This window comes from Cygnus atratus, chromosome 19, assembly GCF_013377495.2.
Source record: "Cygnus atratus isolate AKBS03 ecotype Queensland, Australia chromosome 19, CAtr_DNAZoo_HiC_assembly, whole genome shotgun sequence".
Classification (NCBI taxonomy): Eukaryota; Metazoa; Chordata; class Aves; order Anseriformes; family Anatidae; genus Cygnus; species Cygnus atratus.
Window position 1 is genome coordinate 8,269,650 of NC_066380.1, and position 27,442 is coordinate 8,297,091.

The 27,442-nt window shown below is 58.6% G+C and overlaps 1 protein-coding gene across 1 annotated transcript in view; it reads left to right on the forward strand.

Annotated features, from left to right (window-relative positions):
* Positions 1-27,442, forward strand: part of ASTN2 (astrotactin 2) — a 338,016-nt gene that overhangs the window by 57,274 nt on the left and 253,300 nt on the right. The window contains 1 exon segment of the mRNA XM_050714656.1: positions 26,189-26,573. Within this exon segment, the coding sequence (XP_050570613.1) occupies positions 26,189-26,573 (385 nt within the window).

A 27,442-nucleotide genomic window follows, 5' to 3' on the forward strand; every position in this document is an offset into this window, starting at 1 on the left:
GCCACTGAAGCCAATAACATGGGAGCACCCATGGCTTTGGTGTGAGAGCTAACGTGTGCCCTGAGCCTTCCCTTGTAGACGAGCAAGGTGAAGATGACAGCAACAAGAGTTCCTCATGTGTGGACTGAGCTGTAATTCTGCTTTCTTCACAAGGCCTGATGCTCCTGGCAGTGGGAGCCGAGGTCCTGGTCGGGGCTGGGGGCAGGCAGAGCTGTGCTGGAGCCCCGGGCACATCTTCCTGGGTCAGGATCTCGTCACAGGGGCTGGAAACTTTACCCAGTTTTTTGGAAGATTCATTAACTTTTTTTTGAGTGAACCTAAGCCAAGTTTGGAGTAGCTAGCAGAAGATAAATGCGTTCTGTGGTTGTTTGTTTTCCTTCCCAAAGCCACATGGGTTTGTGTAGCTGAAATAAAAACTGCTCAAAAGCCTTTGTTTCTTGGGTTAAAGGTTTCATCTGAGTCCCCGAGCTTTGTCTGGGCTGCTCTCCCATGCTTTTAGTTCCCAGCCTTACCCCAGCTGTGGTGCATCCTGGAGAGCCCCTCAGCCCTCTGGGTGCCAGCCTGACCGCCCTGGTCCCCAGCTGCTGTCCTCCCACGTGCCTGCCACGTCCCCAGCCCTATTCCTGCCGTGCCATTCACCTCGATGTCACCGTGCCACCCTGCCTCCTGCCCCAGCGCCCCGTGTCCCCTGCTGGCTCCCCGCAGGAGCTCCCGTGCTCCTGCCCGCTCGGCGTTCAGTCCCTGCGTGCCCTGTTCGTCGCCGGGCTGGCACCTCGCCGGAGGGGCCGGGAGCAGGCACTGGGAAGTGCTCCCTTCAGTCTCGGTTAAGTGACTGTAACACGCGCTTCTACCTGTCTTGGCATCCTCCGGCTGAGTTATAGGAAGCTGGGTAAGGTTTGCCTTGTGGGATCTCTCTAATTCCCGGCTTGACGTGTTTAGGGAGTGTTCTGGCAAAGCTTTATTGGGCAGAGAGACATCTCCAAGGCGAAGTCTCTCGTCCAGAGACGTTGCTGTGGATTTGTGTAGATGTTTATGACTTGGCTGCCTCTGCTCCTCGCTCGTGCTCTGCCTCCAAAGCCAGGAGCCCCGCTGCGCCGCCTGGGGAGCCGGCTCGCTTCTGACCTCAGATAACCAAATCTCGGCATCGCTCTCATTTAATTTGGCTTTCTACTTCTGTTACCGTTTCTTTTTTTTTTCCCCAGCGATGTTGGTTGTCTGTGCGTGGCTGTCTGGTTTGGGATTGGTTTGTTTATTTTTTTTGCCTTTGGGTTCTCTCTTGATGCGCTGGCTTGGCTAATTCTGAGCGCAGACCTGATCCGTGGGGGGACTTGGGGGGGTAGTGGTGGGCAAGGGGCAGCCGTGACCCTCCTCGTGCCTCTCCCCAAGCTCAAGGCTAGCTTGTAACAACAACAACATTTTTTTTTTTTTTACCTCACTGTTTTGCCTTAATCTCTCCCCAGTGAAACATAACATTAATTACTGCAGTTAAAGGGAATTCGGTCTCCGTTACTGTCTGCCACCCCTTTCCTTTTGGCTTGAGCATCTAAGATTTGTCTCTGAAATGAAAAGGGAGGAAAAAAAAAAAAAGAAAAGCAAATGCTAGATTTTATTTATTTACTCTCTTTTTTTTTTTTTGCACAGTGTCAAGTAGAGAGGAATCAATATTTTTGTCATTACGCCTGTTGTGTTTTTTCCCCATAATCTTAGCTGTCATTTGGGTTTAATTGTGTTGTTTCCTCTTGTGTGGAAGTAAATCTTATCTGTTTTGGATTAAAATTCAATGAAGGTCACAGCAGCTCGAAAACTTACCAGGCTGCAGCAATTAATGTTCATTTGGCTTTGATAAATTGGAATGTTCCCCACAATAGGACTGGAGTGGATTTCAGAAGCCATAATTCTTCCATTAACTCAATGATTCCCTGCATGATAGAGCGTCTTGTCACTGCTCTGTTTGTCATCTGTCACTTCAAGGATCTGGGCATATGCCTGATATGATTTATCCTGATTATTGGGGCCTCTTGTGTCAAAACATTTTAAACTACTAATTATTCCAGCCTTGTAAATTGCAGAATTTAACAAAACATAAGATATATTTTTCCCACCATATTGTGACTGTTCAGTGACTGTTCTGTGTCGTTGCAGATCCGGGCCCAGAGCCGCGTTTCCCAGCTCTTGCTGTAGGTGGGCGCTTACCCGCAGGATGTGGGGCTGCGGCTACCAGGAGGACGAGCTCAATTTACCTTGAACTGAGCCATCTCTGGTCATGCTTGAGCTCTTTGGCAGGCCTGTGGTGCCCTGTGCTGTGCCCACCAGCTCCTCCTGCCCCTTCAGGTGGTGCGTGTACATATGGGGACCCCACGGGAGGTGACACGGGTACAGCCACCTCGTGCGCGCCTTAAACCTTCCCTGGCTGGGGATTTCAGGGAGTGGATATAAAGTCCTGTTGCATCCTGCTGCAAAGCGCCTGGCGGATCTGCTCTTGCAGTAGCCAAGAAAATGCAGCTACGGGTGCTGGGGCTGGCTTTCCGTGTCCTACACCTGTGCAAACGATGCCAGCAGCGGCTGCCAGGGGAATTTGGGAGATCCAAGCTGGGAGCGTGCCCGTGTGCATGTAAGCCATCGCTCGCTGCCTCTGCTCTGCCTCCAGCAGCGGCGAGGTGGGCATCTGTGAGGATGGTAACAAGAAAAACCCTCATTTCATCTCGTACCATTTCCCTGCGAGGGACTATTGGAGTGTCTGGAATAAAAGGTGACCAGACCTCATCAGGCTGATGGCTTTCGTTTTTTGTTTTTTATTTTTTATTTTTACTTGCTGCTTTCTGCTGGCTGCTCGTGGCAGGAGACAGCTGCTGGTTTCTAGGTCTCCCGGCAGATTTTTCAGCTCTATTTATATGAGTTTCCTCTTTTCTTCTTAAGCATCCTGACATCTCCCTAATGATCAGCCATTGGTGCTGTGCTCTGTCAGCTTCCGAGATGGGTGTAAAGTGTGCTCCGAAACACTTCTCTCTGATTCAGCATCCTGCTCTGAAGTGGAGCCGGGGAGGGATGCTGTGGCCCCAGGAAACCTCGCGGTGCTGGGGTGGGGGCCAGCCAGCCGGCCTTCCCGGGGGGGCTCAGCGCCTGCATTTGGAATCGGTGCAGACACATCCAAGGGCTTTTGGGGCTTCAGGAGCTGCTGCCTCCTTTCTGAAGCTGCTTCTCTGCAGAAGTGCACTCTCCAGAAGTGCATTCGTTTGCCTTTTGTTTCTCAAATGTTCTTTCCTCCTGTGACCTGTGAACAATTCTGTGACTTTGTCTCACTCCGTGCCATGCTACCCGTGTTTCCTTGAGGAACCCCATTTGCGTTGGGCTCCCGGTTTTAGCTTGGCTGCCCCAAATGTCCCATGGCCCTGTGCTGCTGGGGCCGTAGGGAGCCCCTCCAGTGGGGCCGAGCGCTCCCGGCGGTGCAGGTGCTGCTGGAGCCTCGCTCTGCCTCCTCGCAGCGTGACTTGCTGATGGCAGGCAGCTCGTTTGGAGAAAACGGGCGTAACGTGAATAATGAGGTAATGAAGAAGGCACAGCATCTGTGTCATCATTTCTGCACTGGGAGGTCAACGGGATTCATAAAAGATGCGCTTCCAGCCTGCGATATGTTTAGGAATTAATTAGGGTAGGGGAAAAAATCGCTGCCGCAGCAGATTTCCTTATCTGAAACATATTAAAAAGCTAAATTGATCTCCAATGAGATTTTTTTTTTTCTAATTGGATCCAGCGTGTCCTCGCGTGAGAGCTGTCCCCCTCCTGATCTGTGGGGCCAGGAGGAGCTGTACGGGCCCGCGGGTGGGCTGGGCAGCCGGGGGCTGCAAGGCGCCTGGTCCTCCTGCCGTGGTGGTGGCGGCTGCTCGTCCCCGGGGTGGGGACCTGCTCCAGCTTCAAGGTTGGTCCCCACACGCCATTGACCAACTCGTTCTGGGCTGGGAGGAGCAGCCTCTTCCGCTCCCCCTCTTCTCCAGTCCCCTCCTGCTTTACAGAGGTGGTATAATGCGGGTGCCGAGTGCAATTAGTGACGCACTCTTGTATTTAGGGAATTTGTTTGGGGGGATTTGTCTTTAAAGTGCCACCTTTGTGACGAAGGCACCTGTTATGTTAATAGTTTTCCGCTAATCTCTGTTTTCTACCTTAGTTACCGCGAATACATTAGACACTTCCTAGCTTTCTATCTCGCGGATCCCCCCCACTGGGTTAAAATATGTAACTGGAGTGCTTGATTTGCATCTCTGATAAAGTGAGGATGAATAAATACTCGTGGCTCATCTGAACTGGGCAGCAAACTAACTTTCTCATGTCATCCCCAGGGCAATCGAAGTCGGTGCCTGGGGAGAAGCAGCATTGAGAGGCGCTCGGGAGGGGCTTGCTTTTTGCAGATGGCATCAAACGCGTGGGCTGCATCTGCTGCCGTAGACATCTCCCAACCTCAACGTGCTGGAAAAAGAGAGTGGTTGGAGGGGGAAAAGCAAGAGCTCCTGTTGGAAAGGTAGTCTGTGTGGTTGGGGGGTGCTCGAGCTGGAAGGGGGATGCTGGAGTGACAAGGAGATGGAGGAGGACCACAGACGTTTTGGGAAGAAGGGAGAGGAGCAGAGTAGGGTTAGCTCATGGCTCGAAACGTGGGCAACCAGCACGGCGCTGCGTGTCTGCCCTCGCCCTGTCTGCGCGTACCTCCGTGCTGCCGACACCAAGTGTGCTTTCGTAGAGGGTTGCACTGGGCTGTGAGTTCGCAGATTTCAGTTTCTTTAATCCCGAGCTCGTTCCCTTCCTTCCTCCTCCTCTCTCTCTCCCTTCCTGCCATCTGTCCGGGAGAAATGCTCGTGCAGCGTCAGTGTCACGGGGCCCCGCGTGCGTCGCGGAGCCCGGACCTTTTCTCAGCGCCCTTTCTCTCAGCGTGGATGAGCAGATGGAACAGCCAAGCCTTGGTGGGCTAGCTCCGGCTTGCAGAGCGGGGGGAGAGGAAGGAGCATCCCCGTCCTGCACGGGGCTGTTGTCCTCGCCCCCGCTGCAGGAAGTCTCGCTGAGCTCCTGGAGGGAGCCGCTCCGTGCAGCAGCCCCCTGCTGATTTTCTGCGTCGTGTCTGAGTATAAAGTGCTGGGCGTTTGCTAGGTGCCTTGGAACATTGGAGTAAAGGCAGAAACACCCTGCAGCTACCAGCCTAGATCTAATCACTTTAAACTGCCAGCCTCGAACCGCCTGGGATGCTGTAATGATGGCCGGGATGCAGCCAGGCTGGCTTTAAGATGAGAGCGCCCAGGCAAGTGTGACCTGCCGAGCGTTTTGTGGGGCAGGGGAGCGGTGCTGGGCTTTGTGCCCGGATCCCCGGCATACTGAGTCCCCCAAAAAATAAATAAAAGAAAAAGAGTCCCCAAATGAGAATCCAAGCTGGGTGCCGGGTGGCACGTGCTGTCCCCTCGCTGGGGACACCGCTTCAGGCGAGAAGCGTGACGTCCTGCTTATTCCTTCGAGCCTGCTGTTGTTTGTAGCTCTTCTTCCTCTTGGTAGTTGTTCTTGTCTGGAAACCTGTGTGGTGCCTGCTAGAAACGCTTGTTATCAGTTAAACGTTATCAGGGTCGGGGGCTGGCTCACGTGAAGGTGAGCTGTGGTAAAGCTGATGTGGAGGAGCTCTGAGATGTTTGGGAAAGATTTTTGCGTTACAGCGCTACAAAAGAGTGAACTCTCGCTTTGTTGGCAAACCACGAAGACTGGAACAAGTTTTAATGACGGGATGAAATGCAGTATCTTGTTTGTCCCCAGAAATACGGTGTTTGATTTCATTTGGGGCTTTTTTTTTTTTTTTTTATTTACAACTGAATTGGCCTTAGTTTCACAAGGCAGTGTTATAATGCGCAAAGGCAGTGCTTTTTGTTCGGTAACGTGTCGGAATGAAATGTTTCCATTCTTCAGCGCCTTCCATATCCTCCCCAAAAGCACTCATGCTTTCATTTCAGCTGATGTGAAACTGCCTAAGCAGACAAACCATGCGTTGACAATCTTGCCAGGCTCTTTTTTATTTTATTTTTAAAGTAACTATGGCTAAACCAGATGCAGGCAGTGCCATGGGTGAAAACGGTGAGTCTGGTGAACGGCCATCAGCGCCTGCGTCCCCTGGGAACCAGGGAACTGGCTGGAAACCAACCCAAACCCCGTTATCTGCTCCTTTCTATTCTGAGGGGATGCTCCAATACCTGCTCACATGAAATAGAGGAGGAAGCTTATACGTAGGTGATTGTTCTGATTGTCAGAGGGCTGGTGATATAGCTCAGAACTTCTTTGAGGGGAAAAAAATGCGTGCGTGTGTGTCTGGATCTTGCTGCTGTAGGAAATTGGGCAGAATTCCCACCGGCTTAATTGGGAGCAGCATCAGGCCAAGTGTGGTTATTTTTACCTGTCCTTGCTCCCACTCCGCGTTGCCCCCCCGGACAAAGGGAACGAGCTCTCTCTTAGCCTCCACAAGGTGTCCGTGGTGCGCAGCAAAGAAAATAAACTAATGGTGGTTATTAAAAAAAATAAATAAGAAAATCCAATTATCTATAACTGCAGGAAAATAACGATTTTTGAAGGGGTTGGCTCGGGTTGGCTCGGGCTGGCTTTGCCCTGGGTGGGCACTGAGAGAGGTATGGCAGCGGCTGGGGGGGGTTTGGCTGTGCTGGGGTAAGGGCTTGATCAGGCAGGGGAGCAAGCGGCGACTGGGTGGCAGCAAGGAGCTGCAGTGGGGGCGAATGGTCGGGAAGTGCTGCTCCTGCCTACTACTGCCCCAAAGAGCCTCTCGGTGTCATCAAGCCGCAGGTTTTGCTTGCCCTCTCCTGGAGATCCATCATTACTCACGTCATACCAGCTCTGTCGGACTCTGCCGTGGAAGTTAATGCTTCAGTGACTGCTGGGACGATGTGGGGTGAGCTGCGGGGGGCAGAGCTGGGTGCTGCCGAGGGCAGGGCCAGGCAGCTCCCCCACCTCCCTTCTGGGGGCTCGGGGTGCAAGGAGGGATGTGCAGCTCCTCGGATGCTGTCTGCAGTTCCCTCTGGGGACCCCCTGGGTTCAGGCCCATCGTGGCCCCCTGGCTGCATCCAGGTGAGCGCTATGTCCAGCCTCCTGCTCTCTGGAGAGGAAAATAGCGGGGGGCAGTGGGCAGAGTGCTGCTTTTTGAGGTTTCTGAGCTGCTGGAGTGGTTGGGCTGCCAGTCACCGGTGGCGAGGGGTTAGGCAAAGAAAAGCCTCGCTTACAAATTGCAAACAAAGGGCACGCTTGCTACAAGGCTTACAGAAACAAACAGAAATGAGACAAAAGCTGCACATACCTCGACCTATTGCTTGAATTAGTGCCAAAGGCTCCCGGTGCTTTGCAGCATCCGGCTAACGAGCTGCGAGGCGCTTGGCGGCTGAGGATGGGGTTATGAGGAAGGTTTGTGCCCTTGGGTCAAGCGTAAGGAGGAGATGTGGGTATGGCCGTGCCCTCCCTGGCTGGGGAAGGCTGTGAGCTCCACGTGAAAGCTTCTTGTGTGCCTTTTTCCCGCAAGGAGAGCCTGCTGCTGTCACTGCCTGCAGCTCCCCGAGCCCGGGGTGATGCAGCCAGCGTGCTGCTGGCGGGGTTTGGCACCAAAGGCTGCGGCCGTGGTGTCTTGGGCAGCCCTGGGGTGCGGGCTGACAGACCTTAGCTCCCTCTTTGATGTCCGCCTTGGCGCCCAGATGTAATCTTGAGGCTAGATTCGGGCAGCCCTTTTACAGACCCACCTGAGGTGCTCAGGGTGGTGCTGGACTCGGTGCTTGAGCAGTAGCTGCAGCGTGGAGCTGTTCGCAGTCCTCCTCTCCCTCGCCGTGTGCTTGAACTGCCGCCCTCACCACTTGTCCTCCAGGTGTCTGGGGGCTGAGGGGAGGAGCAGTCGCCCAGGCTGTTGTAGTGGCTGCCGCTTAGTGCTGCGAGTTAGGAAATAACCTTGCAAAAGTCAAAAATGAAAGGACCCGATCCTCCTCGCACCTCAACCCTTAGCTCCTTGGAAGGGAGATACCGGCTGATCTCTGTCTCGTGTTTCTTCTGCCTCTACGGGACGTGTGGGTTTGCACGAGCATTTCCACAACTGTGCGTGGTGTGCAGGAACAGCTGAGGCTGGGGTGAGATAAAGGGACAGACCTGGAGGGATTCTTCTTTAACCAAGCCGCTCCCACCATGGGATACCGACTGGTTAGGATTTGGGTACCCCAGTCCCAGTGTGCTCCCCCCAGACCTCGTGCCCTTTCCTTCCAGCCTCCGGCACCCCTGCCAGGCCTGACCTTCCCCCCGGCACTCTGAGGATGAACATGTGGTGGTGTGGAAGTGCCCTTCCCAGCTGAGAGGGGTTTGGGTGAAACACCGACCTACGGGATCGGTGTGCGGGTGTGCTCTGGCTGGGAGAGTCTCCTCGCTCTCCCGTTCAGTCTCTTTCTTTTCATTCCCAGGCAAACAGCAAATAAACATCAGGCTCGTCTCCTCCCCTGGGTGGCCGCTGCTCCCAGCTGCGGTGCTCCGGCTGCAGGGGGTTTTATGAACATAATTACACCCCGTGGCGCGGGGTGAGCTCCCATCTCCTGCAGCATCCTCAGGGCGATCACCTCGGGGGCCAGCTGCCTGCGTTGGGGCCAGGCTCGGAGGCTCGCAGCCCCTGTGCCAGCCACCTCCCCGGTGTCCTTGGCCAGGCCGGCTCCTCGCGGAGCGCGCAGGGAGGGCGATGGCTTTGCCCTGGCCACCGAGCGATGTGGCGGCTGGGGGACACCTCCGGTCGCCTCTTGTCGCAGCTCCGTCTCCTCATGCTGGCCACGTTTCCCTTAGCAAAACGAGCGGTGAGGGGTTTTTATTTTTTTTTTCTTTTTTCCTTTTTAAACAGCCACTTTTCACTTCTTTATGCTCTTCCTCCTTGGCATGCAGGTCCGTGAGGGGGAGGGAGCCCTCAGCCAAGCTCTCCATCACACGTCCCTTGTTTTTCTGGGTTATTTTTTCCCCGCCGCTGCCCTTGCCAATGAAAGGACATTGTATAGCTGCTGAGACTGGCAGGGGCTGCAGCGCTGCCTGCCAATAGCCTCAGTGTCTGAAAGGGCTTAGGAAATACAAGCTCTAAATTAGCTCCCAGATCTTCCCTTTCTCTGGTAAAAGAGCCCTGCGGAGCCCCCCCAGCTCCCCACCACCTCTGGCAAGAGGCTGGGGCTGGTGGGGCTTTGCCTGGAGAGCCCAGGGACGCCAAAGAGACCCTCGCAGCACCCCGGGGAGAGGAGGGGACAAATTTTGGGCGCCCTTTGAAGCCTTCCTTCAGCCGCGACGCTCGAGAGCGCGGGAGGGGAAGCGCTTGGCCGGCCGGTGGCTGCCGAAATCCTCCCGGGGCTGCGGGGTGCCCGGCCTCTGCCTCCCCCGCGTGCTGCTGCGAGCGGCCGAGGTCACGGCATCGCTGGCAGCACGCAGGGGCTGGGACATCTGGGGCCAGCTGCAGCCCCAGGAGGGGAGCAGGACGACCCGAGCCGTGTCCGAGCACTGCTCCCTGGTCTTGGTCCTGCCCTCGCTGGGTCAGTCGGGGAAGGGAGCAGCTGCGATGTGCTCTGGGGGCGCCTGTGTTAGCGGGCCACAGGGCATCCCCCTGCGGGGCTTTTCCTGGGCCCTTGGTGAGAGGCACTTGTGCTGTGGTGGAGCCTGGGGACAGCTCTGCTTGGCGGTGCCGCTGTGTCCCGGGCTTCGTCTTTTGTCTCCGCTTTCCCACCTCTTGAGGGAGAAAAGGCGTGGGCTCGGTTTTGCAGCCTGCACCAGAAATTCATCCGTAGCTGCTCAGCTGCCCAGAGGTTCAGGCTCCCCACGGCAGTCTGCCCTTCCCAGCTGAACACGAGTTGTTCATCAAACAGCTTCAGCAAGCCTCCGTGGGTGTCCCTCGGCGCTCAGGTGCTATGAATGGAACATAAGCTTCGTACCCGATGTTCTCCAGCCTCCTCTCACCCCAAAGCATCCCAGAAAGAGGTTTGTGCTTCGAGGCTCTGGGCTCCCCGCCTGGCTTTCCTGCAGGGAGGGGGAAGGAGACCCTTCCCCGGAGACCCCGAGCATCGCCGGGCGATCGGAGGTGGCACGTGCACGGGAGGCAGCGCATCTCTGCGAGGCAGCCTCGGGCACTGGCGTCTGCCTGCCCCCTCCTCGCAGTGGGAAATAAGAGGAAAATTCTGCTTCTAGAGGCACCCAACTTTTTCTTTCTCAAGGCTCTGTCAAACTCCTGCTCTCCCCCCTCCCCGCACAACGCAGCCAGCTCTGAAGCAGAAGCGATGTTTTCTGCCAAGGCAATGATTAGCCTTCCTGCTAATGACCCACGAACGGTGTCCAAAATAAATGAGCCCAACCTGCTCATCTTATTAGCCAAATGATTGCGAAGAAAGAGGAAATATCTGCAAAAATTGCTCAGGCAGCTGGAATCTGCAGGCGCAGTGGAGTCGGTGCTAGAAGGAGGGCGAGGGGCAGATGAGCCGTGCGTCTTCAGAGTCCTTCCTGTCCAGGAGGGCGAGACCCCTGCGTTTTTGGGGTGGTCCTGCTCCCTCTCTTCTGAGATGACCTCTCTGGGCTGGAGCCGCAGCTCCCCTGCGGCTCGGCTGCTCCTGGGGCTCAGAGGCTGCTGCTGGGCTCCTGCCGGGCTGGTGCAACCTCAACCTTTCTGACCTTGCAAGGCGGCGTCTCAGTGCTGCTGTTGTCGCCTGCAGGCTTCCTAGCGCTGCGTTGTCTCCCTGCGGCTGGAGCCCAAGGCTTTTAGCGGGACTGGGAGCTCAGGGAGGAGCAGGAAGGAGGCAGCTCGGCCTTTCTGTCAGCCGAGTGTTACCGCTTCTGCAGGCAGGGGTTGCAGCACGGAGCCTGGGTGCAGCTTGTTCCACGTTCAGCCCAGTCTGCAAGCTGTGAGGCTTTGGATTTGTGGCTTTCTGACCGTACCAGGATTTCCCTGCATTTCCACCTTCCCCTCTGCGTTGCAAGGAGCTGGGGCTTGGGCAGGGATTTCTTCTCCTGCAGTCGAGGTCAGGTTGTGGCTTCCCGTGCCCTCGGCAAAGCAGTCACTGGCGTGGTTTTGCTGGAGCAACGCTGAGGTCTGACCTCCTCTGCTGAGGTGGCAGGGGGGTCTGAGCAGAGGGAGGGAATTGGGAAATACAGGGAGGTCCTGTCCTGTCCCTTCCACCTTGCACAGCCTTTGGGAAACAGGCAGCAGCGCTGGGGTCTCGGTCAGGAGAGCAGCTCGTGTGATAACCAGTAACAAATGGTCCTTCAGGAGTTCTTCGGGTGTCCTTCAGCCTCTTTTAAAGCATTTTCAAGGACCAGGAGCGTCCTCGTTCGTGTGGGGAGGGACGAGGCCAAACAAGGAGGCCCAGGCAGGTGTCTGCAGAGGCAGGGGCAGTCCCTGGGGACCAGGGGGTTCCCGAGTGCGAGTCTCACCTCGGGCATCGTGGTGACGTTTGGGTACCGTGAGGGCTCCCCCTGGGCAGGGACGTCAGGGTCTGAGGGACGGATGTTCTCCCGGGGGGGGCTTTCTGCCCTTCTCCCCGGGGCAGACCGGAGGGGACGGATGTCTCCATCAGGAAAGCATCCAGTCCTCATGCCAGTGCGTCTGTGCTGAGGTTTCAGCAGCAAGCCCTCCCTCGCTGCCCGACCCCGCGGAGCCCGAAGGACGTGTGCGCGGCTGGGGAAGGCGTTAATGGCTTCTGAGCACCGCGCCGCGGCCGCTCGGAGCGTGGGCCGGGAGGTAGCGGTGGTTCTGCCCGTATAAATAGAAAACCCTTCGCTCAGCCCCAGGGGCACCTGCAGCCGCTCAGCCCCGGCTGGCGCTGCCTCCCGGCTCGCTGCGTGCTGTCTGTCACCTTTGAAAAGGGCGGTTGGGAGTGTGGAAACGTGGGCTGCCTCCCGCGGCGCTGCGTGCCCGCGTGCCTCGGTGCATCGCTCGCCGGCAAAAACGCTTCCAGCAGCGTGACCCTGGCGTGAGGCTCTCGGGAAGGGGTGGGTGAGGGAGCGTGGCTGTGGTGGGGAGGGGTCCTGGGGTCCTGGGGTGAGGGGTGCTGCTCCTGGGAGCTGCCTGGAAAGCTGCTGTGGTTGGTGTAACAGGGAGGCCATCGGGTTTCTGTGCCAGGCTGGGGCTGAGACAAGCCCCGAGTGCATAACCCAGCGGTACCCCAGCACAGGGCCAGCCCTGCTAGTCCCAAATCTTTGACGGTAGAGAGAAATGTCCTCGGTGCCTTGTCCCCTCCCGAGCTAGGGCAGCTGCAGGCCTGGCTGGCGATGCAGCAGGCCCTAAAAATTGCTGAGGTCCTCCGGCTCCGTCCGGCACCCGTTGTGCCCGCCGTATGCTCCCCCAGCGCGCGCTCCGTCCTCGTTCAGCCTCGTGGCTGGTGCCGGGGGCTGCTTCCATTCTGCACAGGCTTTAATCGTGTCTCGGGCTTCTTTCTTCCTCCCCTAATTGGTAGGAGAATTGCTAATTGTATGTTTTTGTTCTGAGGAGTTTCGGATCTGAACGATTATCTGTGCTGGAAAACATCCTGACAGTGCAAATACTGCGAACTTCAGACGCGGGAGATGAGGGAACAGGGAGGGACCCGCGCTGTGTTTGCACCCGTCGATGCCTTGCGCTGCTGCCAGCCCCCCTGCAGAGGTGCCCTCGGGCTCCCAGTTAGGGAGCTGGTGGGACTGGGTGCAAACGGAAACCTCACCTGCGCGCCCCGGGCTGCCTGAGCAGAAGGCTCGAGGTCGTCTCACAGATGACAGCTCCGAGTCGTTTTTTAATCAAGTTTTTCAGGTTACTTCTGACTGTGGGTTTGCTTTGGAAGCTGGGTTGGTTTTGTGACCGAAGGTTTATTTTATTTATTTTTTGAGTGGGGAAGTTGTTTTCTCAGTACCCCAGCCGCACACGCATGCTCAGCCCGTCGATGGCATCGATGTCCATCGGGATACTCAGTGAGTAACGGCTCCCCTGGGCGCTGTGCTGGGTGAGGATTCCTTTTCCGGAGGACCTCAGGAGCGGAAGGGATTTGGGGAGGTCGTTAAATCCATCTCCCTGCCCTGGGCAGGACCGATAAACCTCTGTCACCCGTGATGGATGTTCCTCTGTCCTGCTGTGCGGGACTTCCCCGTGGGCAGGGGTTCCAGCCTGCGCTGCCCGGGGCGGGTTTGGGCTGAGCCGAGGGGGAGCGGAACGGAGACACACGGCGCTGCCTCCCAGCACGCTGCCTCCAGCCCGAGTTTGCAGAAGCCTCATATTTCAAACGAATTTTACAGTGTTTGGACTGATTTAAATAAGCAGGTGTTTGAAGTGATTGATTGAAATCCTTTCCCTGTAAATGTTTTGCTCCAAGCATTGAGCTTGGAGTGCTCCGCTCGGCGCAGCGAGCAGACACGCGGCCCCCGGCGCTCCCTGCTCACCGCGCTGGGTTCGTCCTTGTCCCCCTCCCACAAAACAGGGGCCGTGCTGTTCCTGAGCTGCAAAAAGGACACCGGGGTGCACGGGTTTAATGACTTTTGGCCAGATATAGCGGTGGCGTCCCCCCAGGGATGTGGGGAAAGCGTGCCCGGCACGGCGAGGAGGTCACCGAGGGAAAGAGCTGAAGCCTGGTGAGCTTCTTGAGCATCTTGCCCTGCTGCTTGTCTTGCTCTGTTCCTCCCTGCACGGCTGCAGGTCGGAAGTGGACCAGGGTCCCTTGGTCCTGGCAAGACCCGGCCGTGGTGGACGAGGCTCTGGGGTCTCGTTGCAGAAGCCTCCGGAGCAGCCCCACGTGTTGCTGACCCCCCCAGCCCCCCTCTCCTTGCGTGTGAAACAGAGGGTGTTAAGGGGTCAGGAGCGCCGTGTGTGTCTGCTGTGTGTAACTTCACCCGCTGGTGCTCTTGGGACGGGCTCTGCCTCTCCTTGTGCTGTCGGGGGCGATTACAGCAAATTGCCAGCTGCAATTGCTCGGCCGTCCCAGAGAGTTTTGTCTCGTGTCCTTTGGAAAGGGAGCCCTAAGGTGACGCTGGGAATGTTAAAGTGACGAATATGTTTTGCACCAGGGCAAGGGGAAGATAGGGCTTGTAACAGCACGCAGGTGGCTCTGCCCTGCAGCAGAGGGCTCTGCTTGAAACGAGGCTGCAGGAGAGGGAACAGAGCCCACCTCGGCCTTTTTTTGCTTATTTTCTTGCATTTAGTGACTTTGGCCTCATCGGGGCTCCTGAAGTCGCGCGTGTGCGTGCTGGAGCCTGTCCCAGGCCCTTCACCTGTACGTCGTACTGGGGACTCTTTTTCCGGCTCCCTGCGTCCCACGGGAGATCACATGTTTGAGGTAAAACCAGGAAGGAGGTCGGGTGCTGAGGATGTCGGCTGAGTGCTTTGGCACTGAGAATTTCTTCTTGCTGGGAGCAGGTGGCGGGGCGGAAAGAACCAGAGGAGCCCCGTGCAAACCTGCCCTGCCTCTGGACCGCGGAAGGGGTAGCTCGCCTCGTCTCACCTCGTCTCACCTCCTGCCCTTACTCGCCACGCAGGCGAGCATCCCGGGAACACACGGCTGTGTTTGCATCTCCCGTGGGTGCTCTCCCCTCGCGCTGAGCTGTTTGTCCCGCAGGAGGCCTGGGCTCCCCCGGGGACAGGAGCACTGCACGCGCTTGGCTTAGTTCAGCTGAGATGCGCTCCAGGGCTGCTGCCCCATCCCCATGAGTACCCGGGGCGGGCAAACCCTATTTCCTCCGCTCCCTCCACGTGGCGTAGAACTGCAGATTAAGGCGGCTCTTTCCTAGTCCTGACCCCCGGCAGGGATTTGTTTGTCTCGGCGGCCGCTCCTCAGGAAGGCTCTGCCGCCCAGTGCGGAACTTGTCACTAACGTCTCTCCTTTCAGCTCGCTTCAGTTTCCCTCCTCTGCCTTCGCTCGGCACCAGGGACGTGGCTCGGGGACGTCCCCGAACGTGGCAGGAGGGGCGGCACGAGGGAGCTGCCGTGGCACTGCTGGGGCCAGGCGGGAGCTGCTGCGTCGGAGCTGCCGGTGTGCGAGCGCCAGGGGTGGGAGCAAAGCAGAGCTCCGTGCCCACCGCCCGCACGAGGAGCAGCAGGAGCAAATCGGGAGGCGCTTTGTGAGCTGGAAGGTGTGGGTAGAAGCGCTTCATTAGCTCAATTGCAGTATTTCATCGTGATGCCCGTTCAGCTGTGGAACCTCACGGTATTTTAGCTTTAAATTCAGATTTTCCAAACGGGCCTGTCAAATTAGCGAAAGGAAATTTGATTAGAAAATGGCAGCGGGATGGAGATCTTTGTTTTCCTCTCTGCACGGCTTGGCTCTGAGATTGTCCTTAACCAAAAATGCCTCCCTGGAAGGTGACTTTAACAGGCTAACGCCACCCAACCCCCAAAAAGAGAGCGGAGCTGGAAAACTGCTGGGGGTGCTGCGTCGTGGGGCAGCCCCGCACCTCGCCGTGTGCCGTCGGACCCCGCTCTCATCCTCGCTGCCTCTGGGGCAGGGGTTTGAGGAGGCAGGACGAGGAAATGAATTTACTCGTGAAGTTAAATGCTGGCTGATAACAGCCCTGGGGAGAGTGCTGCGGTGGTGCTGGAGAGCTGAGAGCTCCTTGGCTGGGCAGCCTCGGAGAGCCTTTCTTGGGGCGGTGCAGCGGATTTGGGGGGCAGAAGGGGCAGATTTCCTTGCGCAGGGCAGTGCTTGAAGCATTAGAGATGCTAAAAGTGGGGACCTTGATCAGAAGCGACCCCTCTCCTGGGTGTTACGGAGTTCCTGCTCGTCAGCTGGGCTCCACGCCCGATGGCACCGGCGCTGCAGCTCCGCTCCATCACTGCTGGGGTTTCCAACAGGGCTGGGCTGGGGTTACCAGCCTCGGGTGGCCCCACAGAGCCCCTCCTTGCCTACTGCCGCCTGCTATCCGTGGCTTAATTCGCCCCAAGATTACTGCCAGCTGCCGTAATTACGCCGGTGACTTCATGTCAAAAACCGCGTGGCAGCGCCGTGTGTGCGCAGGGCCGGGGGGGGGGGGGTGCTGAGCCCCTCGTTACCCACGTACCCAGACGTCCCGGCTAATGAGCTTTCAGATGGGGAGAATTAATTGGCCTCGGTCAGAGCGCCGGGCAGGTTTAATTGAAATGAATCCTCTCCCGTTTCCACACGGACGCTTCCTCGGTTGCAGCGGAGGGGGGAGGCTGCAGCTGGCGCGAGCAGCGTGCGGCTGGGCTGCAGCGAGCCCCCCGCCGTCGCCGTGCCCTCGCCCCCTCTCCCCAGCTGGGAAGGAGCCCTCGCTTCTCCGCGGGCCGCTCGGGTGCTCTCCAACCCTCTGCTCGTAGCGAGGCTGGGGAACACGAGTCCCAGACTGTCTCGGTGTCCCCAGGCGCGTGGGGCGGTCCTGGTGCGTGCTGCCTGCTGCGGGCTTGGGAGCGTCGGGGTCCCCAGGGCCGGGCGGCATCTTCCTGAGGCTGCTCGGCGCTGCTGCCAGCTGGGGCAGTGCTCCGTGTGCCTGCAGTAAAGCCTCTTTTACAGGCTGCGGTGCTGCAACGGGGGGAGGTGGCCCCGTGGGGTGGGCTCGGAGTTTGGGGACGAGCAGTTGTAGAAGGGGCTGCGGCAGGGAGTCCGTCCTGGGGGGGCAGGCACCGGTCCTGCCTGCAAGAACCTGGGGCGTCTTGTGAAAACCCTTTCCCGGTGGGGCACAGGCAGGGTTCTGCGGGGCACCAGGGCAAGAGGCTGTGCACGTGGACCCCTCCGTGCTGTGGCTGCTGGCACTGGGGGCTTCCTGGGTCCTGTCTTGTGCTCCTGGGGGCTTGGGGTTTTTGGGCAGAGCCCTTTGTGTGCTCCCGTGTTACCAGGTGCACCCTCAGATGACGTGACAACGCTGTGGCTTTCCCTGCTGTGCACCCCCAGCTCCATGCAGTGACCTACAGGAGGTGGGTGCTGCTGCTGCCCTGTCCCCAGATTTGGGACGCGGTGGGGGCAGAGCTGCAGCAGACACGAGCTCTGCTGGCAGCACGAAGCGGAGAGGGGAGAGGAGCTGTCACCGCGCCCCTGCGCGGTGCTGCTGTCTCTCTCCCACCCTCTGCTGCTGTCTCTGCCCAGGCAGCGCTGGGCACGTCGGAACCCAGCTTCTCTTAATTAAAGGTCTGCCTCCTCGTCGCGAGGACGTGGCTGTAATTAGAGCTGGGGGCGAGGGCTGCTTTGCACTTCGTGGGAGCGCAAGTGAGAACCTGCCCTGGCAGCAGCCCCTGCGAGCAGCCCTTCGATGGCACGGAGCAGGGACGGGGCTCTGGAGGGGCTGGGATGGGGACCTGAGGAGTCCTTCAGGTCCCTTCTCTTGAGCCCTGCTGTAGCACAAGTATGGGTTTGCTTGCTCGTTGGCTCAGAAACAGGGACAGGTTTTCAAATTGTGGTGCTTTAAATGCAAAGCTGTTGAGGGGGCCTGGACTGGGCTGCCCCAAATCACTGCTCAGCCCCCAAAAGCTCCGGCACAGACCCTTCGGCAAATGCAAGCACCGTGATGCCTTCCAGCGTCTCTCTCCTGTGGCATCCTGCGGGGAAGATGTGTGTAGGAGCAGGGGAAGACGCACAGGGGAGCTCTGGTTTCTGTCTCTCCCTTTGTTCTGCTTCCATCGCCTTTGATGTGCTGTATCTGTAGAGGAGAAAGAGGGGCTGGGGTTGCAGGTGACTCAGATCAGGAGTGCGTTGGGACGGAGGCCGCCTCCCCTGGGCGTGCAGCGCGCCCTGGAGCCGCTCCCAGAGCACCCAGGGGTGCCGAGGGCCCCCTGCAGAGCCAGGCTCAGCCTCTCCCATCCCTCCCTGCTCCACCCTGGGGTGGGCGGCTTTCCCCGTGCCCAGATCTGCCTCCCCGGGCAGCAAGGTCAGCGGCCCGGTCCCCTTCAAAGCTCACTGGGAGGCCGGGGAGGAGAATACAGCTGCTTGGTTCTGCTCCTTTTCTCTTTCCTGCCCTCCGCCTGTGCAGCAGGAGCTCTGGCGGGCGGCCCCGCGCTGCGGAGCGGAGGTGCCGGCACACGGCGGGTGCGTGAGCGGTGCGTGGGGTCGAGGGACTTGTGGTCGAGTTGTTCCCCCATGGCACGAGGTGCCCCAAAAACCCCCGGCGCTCCTTGTCCTCGGAGCCTCGCGTGGGCCGAGAGGGGTTCGCTGGGTGCGGCGGCCTCTTAGTAAATCTTATTAAAGGCACAGTTATTGGTTCTTAGCTCAGGTGGATTTTCCCCTTGTGCTTTGGAGTCTGGCTAAATGCAATTCACCGGACGGGTCTCCATGAGCCCAGCACGTGTGCGTCTCCGCGGGGAGAGGGCTGGGGCTCGGTAACTCCGATGCGGGACACCGAAGCTTTTTCAGGGCTTTGCGCTCAGCTCCTGCCCACGTCAGGGAAACAGGAGCGCCAGCGCACGCGACCTAATGCATTTTAAAATCTTCCGTCTCTGAGGGCAAGCTCCGGGTTAGCAGGTCAGCCGCTCTCGGCGAGCCGTTTAGCACGCATTAAAATCCCAGTTTATGCAAGGCGCGCTGCGGCGTTAGAAAGAGCCGGCAATCAGGCGCTTAATAAAAGCACCTCCGGCCCTTCTCTTTCACTTGAAAATAAACGCCTTTTTGACGTGTAAAAATGGATCAGGAGTCATTCTGGATTGTTATCCCAGCGAGGCGCGCGGCTCGGGGTGCGCGACGTGCTCGGTGTGATGCAGCTCGGTGCCTTTTGGCGCCCGCACGCAGGCGGTGCCTGGCAGAGCGCTGCCACAAACCTTCGCTGGAACATCACACCGCATGGCTGAGCGGCGCAGGGAGGCTGATTGGCAGCTCCACTCCTCCTTTTTGTTCCTGCTCCTGGATGAAACGGCAAAACAAAATTCCGTGCGGCTTAGAAGAAAAAAAAAATTATATGGAAATATGACTTTTTGTCTGACTCTTCCTTTTAATGCGGGAGAGTCAGAGATTTTAAAGTTACGGTTCCCACAGCAACTGTAACTCTCAGCTCGTGTGCGTGTGCTGTGCTTCGCAGGACTGTACGTGCCGTTAGATTTATGCCCGGTGTGCGGACGGACGGCACGGCGCAGCGAGCAGCGCGGCTGCGTGCACAGCTCGGCACGGGGCTGGCGGAGGGATGCTGCAGGAACCCTTCCTGCTAAACCCTCGGGGCCAGGTTCTGCATTTACCTGCACCAGTTTGGGTCCGGTTGTGTTGGTGACCTGAGTTTGTGACCCTAAGGGGCATCTGGGCGTTGCCTGGAGCACCCTTGGGTGCTTTTCCCCGAGCGCGGTGCAGGTCTGGGTGCCGTGGCAGCAGCAGGAGGCAGTGCCCTCTCTTCGCTGCAGCTCAGCAGTGCTGTAACAGGCAGGGAAAGTGGGGAAAAATGACCTAAGACGGTTTTCTTCTGGCCACAATTCACCCAGCCGTGCCTGCTGAGCAAGGCGCTGAAGCGTGTGCCGTGCTCTCGTGGCTGTGACGGGAGTTAAGCACACCCGAAGGTAGCGCGTGGTTATGTGCCTCGGGGAGGCGGTGCGTGGGTGGGGGCTTGGGGTGCGCCTGGGGAAATGTCGTGGGTTTTTTGGGTTTGTCCTCTGTCCTTGCTGTCTCTTGTTGAGAAATGTGGTCGAGTTGTTCAGACCTCGAGGCAGGATCCAGAGATCTGTGGGGTATTTTTTCCTGTCCTGAGGTTTAGTCTCTTCCCCGCTGCCCTTCGTGCTGGCTGTCTGGAGTGCAACCATCGCGCTGCGCCTTGGTTTCCCTGCCCACGGACGAATTAGCTGGTGCAGGGATGTGCCGTGCTTCGTGGGCAACAAAGGGCAGTGCCTCCTCCTGTCCAGCGATGGCCAAAAGGCTGCAGGAGGTCAGAGGAGCCCCGCGAGCTGTGCTCCTGGTGACGTGCCACCAGGACAGCAGTGGCGTGCGGCCAGCCCCGACGCCTTGCTGCCGCCCTGAGCCTGCCTCGCTTCAGTTGTTCCTCTCCCTGCCCAGCCAGGAGACCATCCCCAGGCTGTGAGCGGAGGAATTACGGGCTGGGGAGCAGCAGAGCTGGAGGAACCCAACACCCGGGTCATCGTCCACCAAGAGCAGAGCGTAGCGTCCTGCCCCTGCCCCGCTCTTTCTCTGTTGCTGGAGGGCTTGTGCGGTGGGAGGCCGTGTCCTGCGGCTGGCGGGGTGGGAGCCAGCCCAGCGCAGAGGGGGGCAGGATGATGGCAGGTGTAGGAGAGGGAAGGCTGGAATACGTCTGCAGAGCTCGGCCTGATTTTTCATCATTAATGTTCTGCAAGCAGGTGCAAACAGGGCGCTGATTAAGATTTGCGGAAGAAATATTTTAAATGGAGAGGTGCGGCAATGAGAAAAAGAGCAACAAGGCAAAGGAGGCCGAGGGAGGAGCTGGTGTGAGATCTGGTCTGGAAGCGAGGGAGGCAGGCACCCGGCGACTGAAGGAGTGGGATGGGGCGTTTCGGTTCCCAAATTGTGCTGTGTGCAGCTGCGTCGGGGTGTGAGTGAGCACAGGGGGCAGAGGACGGACAGAGGCAGGGCTTGTCCCGCAGCCGTCCTAGGGACTGACGGGCACCTCCGAGCTGGGCTGTGGCAGAGGACTGGGTGCAGAGCATTAATCGCCAATTAGCAGGCACAATTAGAACAGGTAACGCGGGTGCTCCCAGCTCCGCTTCGGGTTGTGCTGTGCCCTGGGCCCAGGCCTTAGGAGCCGTGCTGGGCGCGAGGCTCTGCCTGGCGGAGTGGCGTTTCCAGGGTCCCTGCCCGCGGTTCGCCATCGCTTTTAGTTAAATGAATTAGAAATCTGTTAGTTCAAATTACAGCACGGCTAAAACCTAACGCAAATGTTTGCCGCACCTGCTCATTGAGCGTTGCTTTATTGCAGCCGTGGGCAGCGGTCGAGACGAGCCGGGAGAGGTTTGGGCACCGGGCGTGAGCTTTGTCCTTGCGGCATCGCCCCTCCATGGGCTGCTGCACGGCCCCCACGCCTTCCCTGCCCGCCTGGCTCTGTGGGCCTGGGGCTCTTCCTGCGTCTGCATTGGCCTGGAGGGGATGAAATCTTTGGAAGAAGCGCGGGAGGGACAAAGTGAGGGGATTAAAAGACCAGCAGGGGCCGTGCAGTCATCTGCTCGGACCTCGGGACTTCCTGAAGCCTTCTAGTTCTCACTCGAAGTAAAGCGTAACTTTTCTAAAAGCATCCAGCCTTGGTACCAAGAAAAAATAAAAAGTTGACAGTGATGGATAATCCACTGCAACCCCTGGTAAATCGCTCTAGTGTTTAATTACCTTCCCCGCCGGAAAGGGAAGGAAGGCAAAAGCACACCGTGCGAAGAGCTCTCGGGGGCCGCGTGCTTTTGCCTCTGTGTGCTCACTGTGCCGGGGCTCGCACATTAGTGGCTTCAAAGCTGGAAGAGAAATAGTTTTTTTGTTTGTTTGTTTGTTTGTTTGGTTTGGTTTTGTTTTCCCAGGGCAAAGCATTTTGTTAGTGCTCAGAGGGAGCAGCAGCAGGGATTCGGTTTAGCGCCGGGCTGAGCGCGGTGCTGGTTTGCAGCAGCTTTGCTCGGCGCTGCGGAGAGGATGTTTTGGTCTGCCCGGCTGGGAAATCGCGGGCTCTTTCCTGCCTTCAGACACAAAGCTGTGCACGGTGCCGTGGGTCACTTGTTGCCTCTGTGTAGAGATGAGAGTAACCTGAGGGGAAGCAGCGAGGGGCACACGGAGGGACGTCAGCCCGTGACATGGGTGCGAGCGCGTGACCAGGGTCACATAGGGAGCGCTGCAGGAGCTGCTCGTTGGGAATGTCCTGCCTGAAAGATGTTTTTCTCAAACCTCAGGTAACAAGGACACAAACATTGGTGCCGGTACAGGGGCTGGGGAAAAGGCCGAAGCCAGCAGGTGCCAGCACCTGGCAGGGAGATAGTCAGAAAATGCCGAGATGCTGTGCGGGTCAAGTGGGGATTGCTCAGCCCTGGTAGAGAAGGGATGGAGCTCCGGTGCGGTTCGCAAGGGACCTGCTTCTTCAGCCCCTTTTTGCTGCAGACCATTAGGACTTCAAGTGTAGGCCTCCCTAGGGAAGGATGGTAGCTTGTGTGGGGACAGGCAGCCTTTCCCATCCTCTTCCCATTTAAAAAAATAAAAATAAATAACTTACAGGGGTTTGTATTTTGAAGTTCTGATCCTCTGATCACCTGGAAATCGGCTCCTTGTGGGGCAGATCATTTGGTAGCAGCTGTTTGCCTTCCCTGCCGGAGGCAGCAACATCTGCATGGTGGTTCACCCAGGCTGTAGGGATAGTTTGGGTTGGTTTTGAGCAGCATGCGTGTCTCCGGCTGTCCAGAAATGGCTCAGCATTTTGGGCAGATACCCAAAGGCTGATGGCCCTCCGGATCAGCACTTTTGCAGCCTGTGTCATTTATACAACACCCAGTCCCTGGCAGGACTTGGGGTTTGGCGGTGTCTTTTTCCAACAGTTTTTCTTTGGTGTTTAAGAGAAGTCACAGCCTCGCTGCTTTCCAGCTTCACCCGAGCTTTGTTCCTGCCCCACGTAGGAGCCGTGAAGCTCTGCAGTCCTGTACACGCGCGTTTGCCTCACCAGCCCCCTCTTCCCTCATGCCGCGGCTTGTCCCCGTGCACATTCCCCTCCCGTGGGTCTCAGCAGCCTTCCCCGTCGCAGAAACAAGGGACCACGTAGCCGGCCCTCAGAGGACACCGGAGGGACAGGCTTGTTACCACCGCGCAGCTTTCCCTGCCGTGACGCTGAACGCAGTTTCATCGCCCAGGCACTTCTTCCTGCCAAGCCTCCTTGCAGACCCTGGCGCTGCGCCCTGGGTTCCTCCTGCCCTGCGCCCTGGGGCGGGGTGAGGGCTGCTCCCGGCTCCCAGCGTGGTGTGCGTGGGGCTCGGTGGGACTCGGCCCCGTCCCCTGCGGTGGCCGAGGAGGACGCGGCGCTGGGGAAGGCTCCAGCGAGCCCGGGGCACGCGGGAAGGAAGGGCATTACGCGGGAGAATATGCATGTTCACAGCTCAGAGGATTAAAGGCCCATGTTCTTATCACTGCAGAACAGAGTATTATAAATCCAGCCTTAGCATACCAAATCCCCTCGCGGCTCGGCCATTGTTTGGGAATATTAAAAAGCTCTGAGACAGAAATAATCAGTTTCCGAATGACACATTGTCAAATAAAACATTTCTCATATTATCCCTTCCTTCCCCTTTCTCTCTCCCGCTCCCTCAGTTGGATAATTTAACATGAAAAATAGATTAAAATGAGGTTGGCTTGAATGCCTCCTAAGTTTGACTTTTTTTTCCCCAGGAAGCTCTCCCTGCGTGTGCGCGGCGCTGAAACAAGCCGCTGCAGCGCGGGGTCAGGGACGTGGGGAGCGCGTGGAACCGAGCCGCTGCCGAGCGCCAGGAGAGCTCCCCGAGGGCTGGGCATCGCCGCCGGACACCTGGGCTGCTCTAGTCCCTGCTCGGTGCGAGCCCAGCTCCCGGCAGGGCCGAAGGAGCCGTGAAACTGAGCCCAGGGCAGACAGGGCTGTGGGCACAGCGGCCCCTGTCCTGTCCCCGCGGGACGCAGGAGCTGCTGGGAGCCCCGGGCTTGCTTGAGCCGCCCCTGTCTTTTCCAGTGATGGGCCCCGAGCCAGGAGGAACAACGAGCTAATAACATCTGTGGCTTTAGGCCTTTCTGTAATTCCTCCTGAGCGGACAGATCTCTAATGTAAGCGGCTGGGAGTTTTATTCGCCGAGGTCCAAACCGTTTCCCCAGGGCTGGCGCGGTGCTCGCCCAGCCGGGCAGGCGCGTGGCCTCGGCACTGCTGAGGATGCTCAGACCCGTACCCAGCTCATTGCTGGCAAAGCCGCTCCTCGTGCCCGGGCTTTCTCGGTCATCCTGGCCTTCTCCACGTGTCTGGGTTGCCCTTGTGCAGTTCTGGGGTGCGGTGCCTGTTTGCCAGAGGGCGCGGAGCAGCTCTGTGCTGCACAGCAGCCGCGTTGCAGTTGCAGGGCACGTCCTGGTGCATGTGGTGTCCATCCTGGGGCTTGGCATTGAGGACCTGGGGAGGGCTTTTCCCAGCAGCCACGTCAGCAGGCGTTGTTCCCAAACACTTCTATAACACAGGAGCTCTTGCTCCACCAGAAGTACACCAGTATCCAAGGCAGCCCTGATTTTGCCGTGTGGTTTGTCGCCTCCAAGTCTGTGGCTCTGATGCATCCTTGCCGCGGGGCTTCCCTTTCGGAGGGTCTGCGTGCCGAGGTTTCTGTCGTGCAAACAAGGTTTCTGAGGAAGCAGCCTTGGTTTGGGGCTGCAGGAGCTGCTCTGGGATGTCCATGCACCAGGCACTGCCGACCGCCGGCACTGCACTGCTGCTCTGTCGGGTCGGAGCGCCCCTGCTGCCGCTTGATCAGGGGAGGTCGGGGGGGTCCTTGTGCAGGAGGGGCCCTTCGGGAGCTCCAGCGAGCCAGGTCGCCTCAGCGAGCCCTGCCCTGCTCCCTGGTGTGCTTCCTGGCCGCTAAAGCATTGCAGTTTGTGATGGCACGTCAGCTAAATTGGGAGAGTCACGCTGAGCAATGTCAGCCCCAATCCCCCAGCCAGTCTCCCATTAGTGTCAATTAGGGAAGAGACGAGGGAGGGGAGGGGAGGGGAGGGGGCTGCTGCTGCGAGACCCCGTGCCGGGCTCCTGCCTGCAGCACCGGGCCGGGGTCTCCCCTCCCTGTCCCCCCTCCCTGTCCTGTGCCCGCAGCCCTGCCCCAGGCGTGCAGGATGCCACCGTCACTGCCCATCACCCGTGTCCCCGTGGCTGCCTGAGCGCCGTCTCCCAGCCAGCTCATTTCTGACGACGCCTCTTTACAACCCATCCTCTTTACGAGTCTGAGCACGGCGCCGTGTTTTGCATCGAACGCAGAAGAAATATTTGCATGTCTTTGCTCTGCTCTTGCATGCTTTGTAAAGTTCCCAGCCGCGGCGTTCCTTGTGCCAAACAAATGCCTGCCCTGCCCTGCCTGCTACATGTCACGCCGTAAAGCCCCGATTGCTCGCACCGCTCCTGATTTACATGCCTTGCTCTGCTCGTCTGCCACAGGATAAAATTGCCTCGGTGCTGCGGAGAGATGGAGAGGCTCAAAGTTGGCAAAGGCGCAGCTCCGGCTGCGTCCCTGTTAGCCTCCCAGGCAGCCAGGAGCTTCCCAGCACCGCCGCGTCCATGGAGACGTTGATATTTGGGAAGTTTGCTCTTTTTGGTAGCGGCGTGTATTTTTGATGGTAACGTGGCGGGGAGCTGGGTGAAACGAAGAGCTTTGTAGAGAAGGTTGTGGTCTGGAATAGGTGGTGCTGTGCCCGTGGGTCTGCTGCTGACCCCTGGTAACCGCTGCCAAGTCACTGGATGCTTTGCCGCGGGGCGTGCGCTGCGGCGTGAGGGTGACTCGAGGGATGCTAGCCAAGGATGTGAGAGGAGAGACTTTAAGTAACGCTGCTGTGATCGATGGGATCATGGTTGTTCTGGAGAGCCAAGGATTTGGGTGCAGGATGTGGCCGTGAGGTGCTCCGCACACCGGCAGCAGGAGAGGAGCCCCAGCCGGGGGGGTGAGAACGACACAGGGGGGCTGTGCCCCGCTTGTGCTCCGTGCCTCCCGCACCTGCGGCTTTCTAGGCCTGTCCTGGAGCTCCCAAAGGGAGCAGCAGGGCTGGCGCACGCGGGAGCGATGAGCGGCTTTGGGTAACCGTGCCCTGAGGAACAGCAGTTGTGCGGTGCCAGCGGTTGCACGGCCTTCTGTGCAAAACGTGGGGTCTCTGCGGAGACCTCGCTGCTCCTGCCCTGGCTGCTGGGTTGTTCTAACGGTTCGCTCTTCGCCCAAGAGGTGGGGTGCAACCTCCTCTCCCCTCTCCTTGGGCAGGGCGCACGGGGTTGGTACTTGTGTGCGTGAGGGCATCCAGGGGCTGGTGGGACCGAAGGGGTGGGAACAAAGTCCCAGGAGGAGCAGGCAGAAGAGCTCGGGCAGAGCTGAGCTGGGGGTGTCGCTGCTCTGTCCTCAGCCAGAGACCCCCCCCATGGCCATGTCCTGCCTGTCCGTGATGCTCCACCCCAGAGGCGGCTGCATGTCCCCACCCGCACGGGGCTTGCAGAGTGCAAGTGGGGCCTGGGTTGCTGAAAGGATGCTCTGGAGATGGAAGAGGAGATTGTTCGTGGATTCGGGTCACAGCATGTCCTTTCCCTCTCCCTCCACACCTCCTGACGTGTGCTCTTTGCTGTCCCGCAGGGTGGGCTGATCGCGCTGCTCCTGCTCCTCCTGGTCTTCACGGTGGCCCTGTACGCCCAGCGGCGCTGGCACAAGCGCCGCCGCATCCCGCAGAAGAGCGCCAGCACGGAGGCCACCCACGAGATCCACTACATCCCCTCCGTGCTGCTGGGCCCACAGGCCCGCGAGAGCTTCCGCAACTCGCGCCTGCAGGCCCACAACTCGGTCATCGGGGTGCCCATCCGCGAGACCCCCATCCTGGACGACTACGAGGACGAGGAGGAGGAGGAGACGCCGCGGCGGGCTGAGCCCAGCACCAGGGAGGATGAGTTTGGCAGCCAGGTGACGCGGACGCTGGAGAGCCTGGGCCGAGGCGGGGAGGAGAAGCCTGACTATGAGAAAAAAGGTTTGTTGTTTTTTTCCCTGCTCTTTCCCTCTCCCCGTCCCCTGCCAGGATGTCTGCCCTGTGTGGGGCCACCGAGAGAGGAGGATCCTGGGGCTGGAGGGAGGGCACCCACCTCCCTCGTAGGGTTTTGTCCGAAGTTTTCATATTCGAGGTGGTTTGCAGACCTTGTCCTGAAGCTGTCCTCCCTGAGAGGGGACTCAGTGCTGGGTGGTGCTGGGGAAACTGAGGCAGGGGTGGCTGTGAGCCCTCAGCTGTCCCTGGTCTCGCAGTGTGACCCTGCTGCGCCGTGCTGGGGGCTTGGGTGCTGCAGGAGTTGGGTGCTCAGAGGTGCTCAGAGATGTGGCTCCCTAGGATGTGACCTCTCTCTTTTGCCCCATCCTCTCCCAAAACCAGTCTCCCATTTCCAGCGAGAGCTGGCCCAGCACGATGAGACGGGAAGCCAACGGCTCTAATTTCAGGCTTGGGCGGCATATCTGGTGCTAGCAGTGGCAGGGACTGCTGTGAAATCCCCCGAGCTTTGGAGGATACCTGGCTGGGGAACAGAGGTAGAGTTCCCGCCCGCCCCAGCAAGGGGATTTGCTCTATTGCCATGGACTTGTGCGGTACATCAGCTCCGTTCCTGCTCCTCCAGCAGTGCTGATGAGGTTTGCTCCTGCTCAGCCTTTGCGCCAGGCTCCTGAGCAGGACGGGAATGCTGGGACGCTTCCCGGCTTCTTGCTGGGGGTGAGTGCTGGCACAGGGGCATCAATCAGACCGATTTTTATTCTCTGGGTGGCAGAAATGCTCATCGCCTCGCCGTCGAGCAGCGCATCAATTCTAGCAGGCAGATGTGTCGGCATGGCAGGGCCCTGCTGAGCCCCACGCTCCTC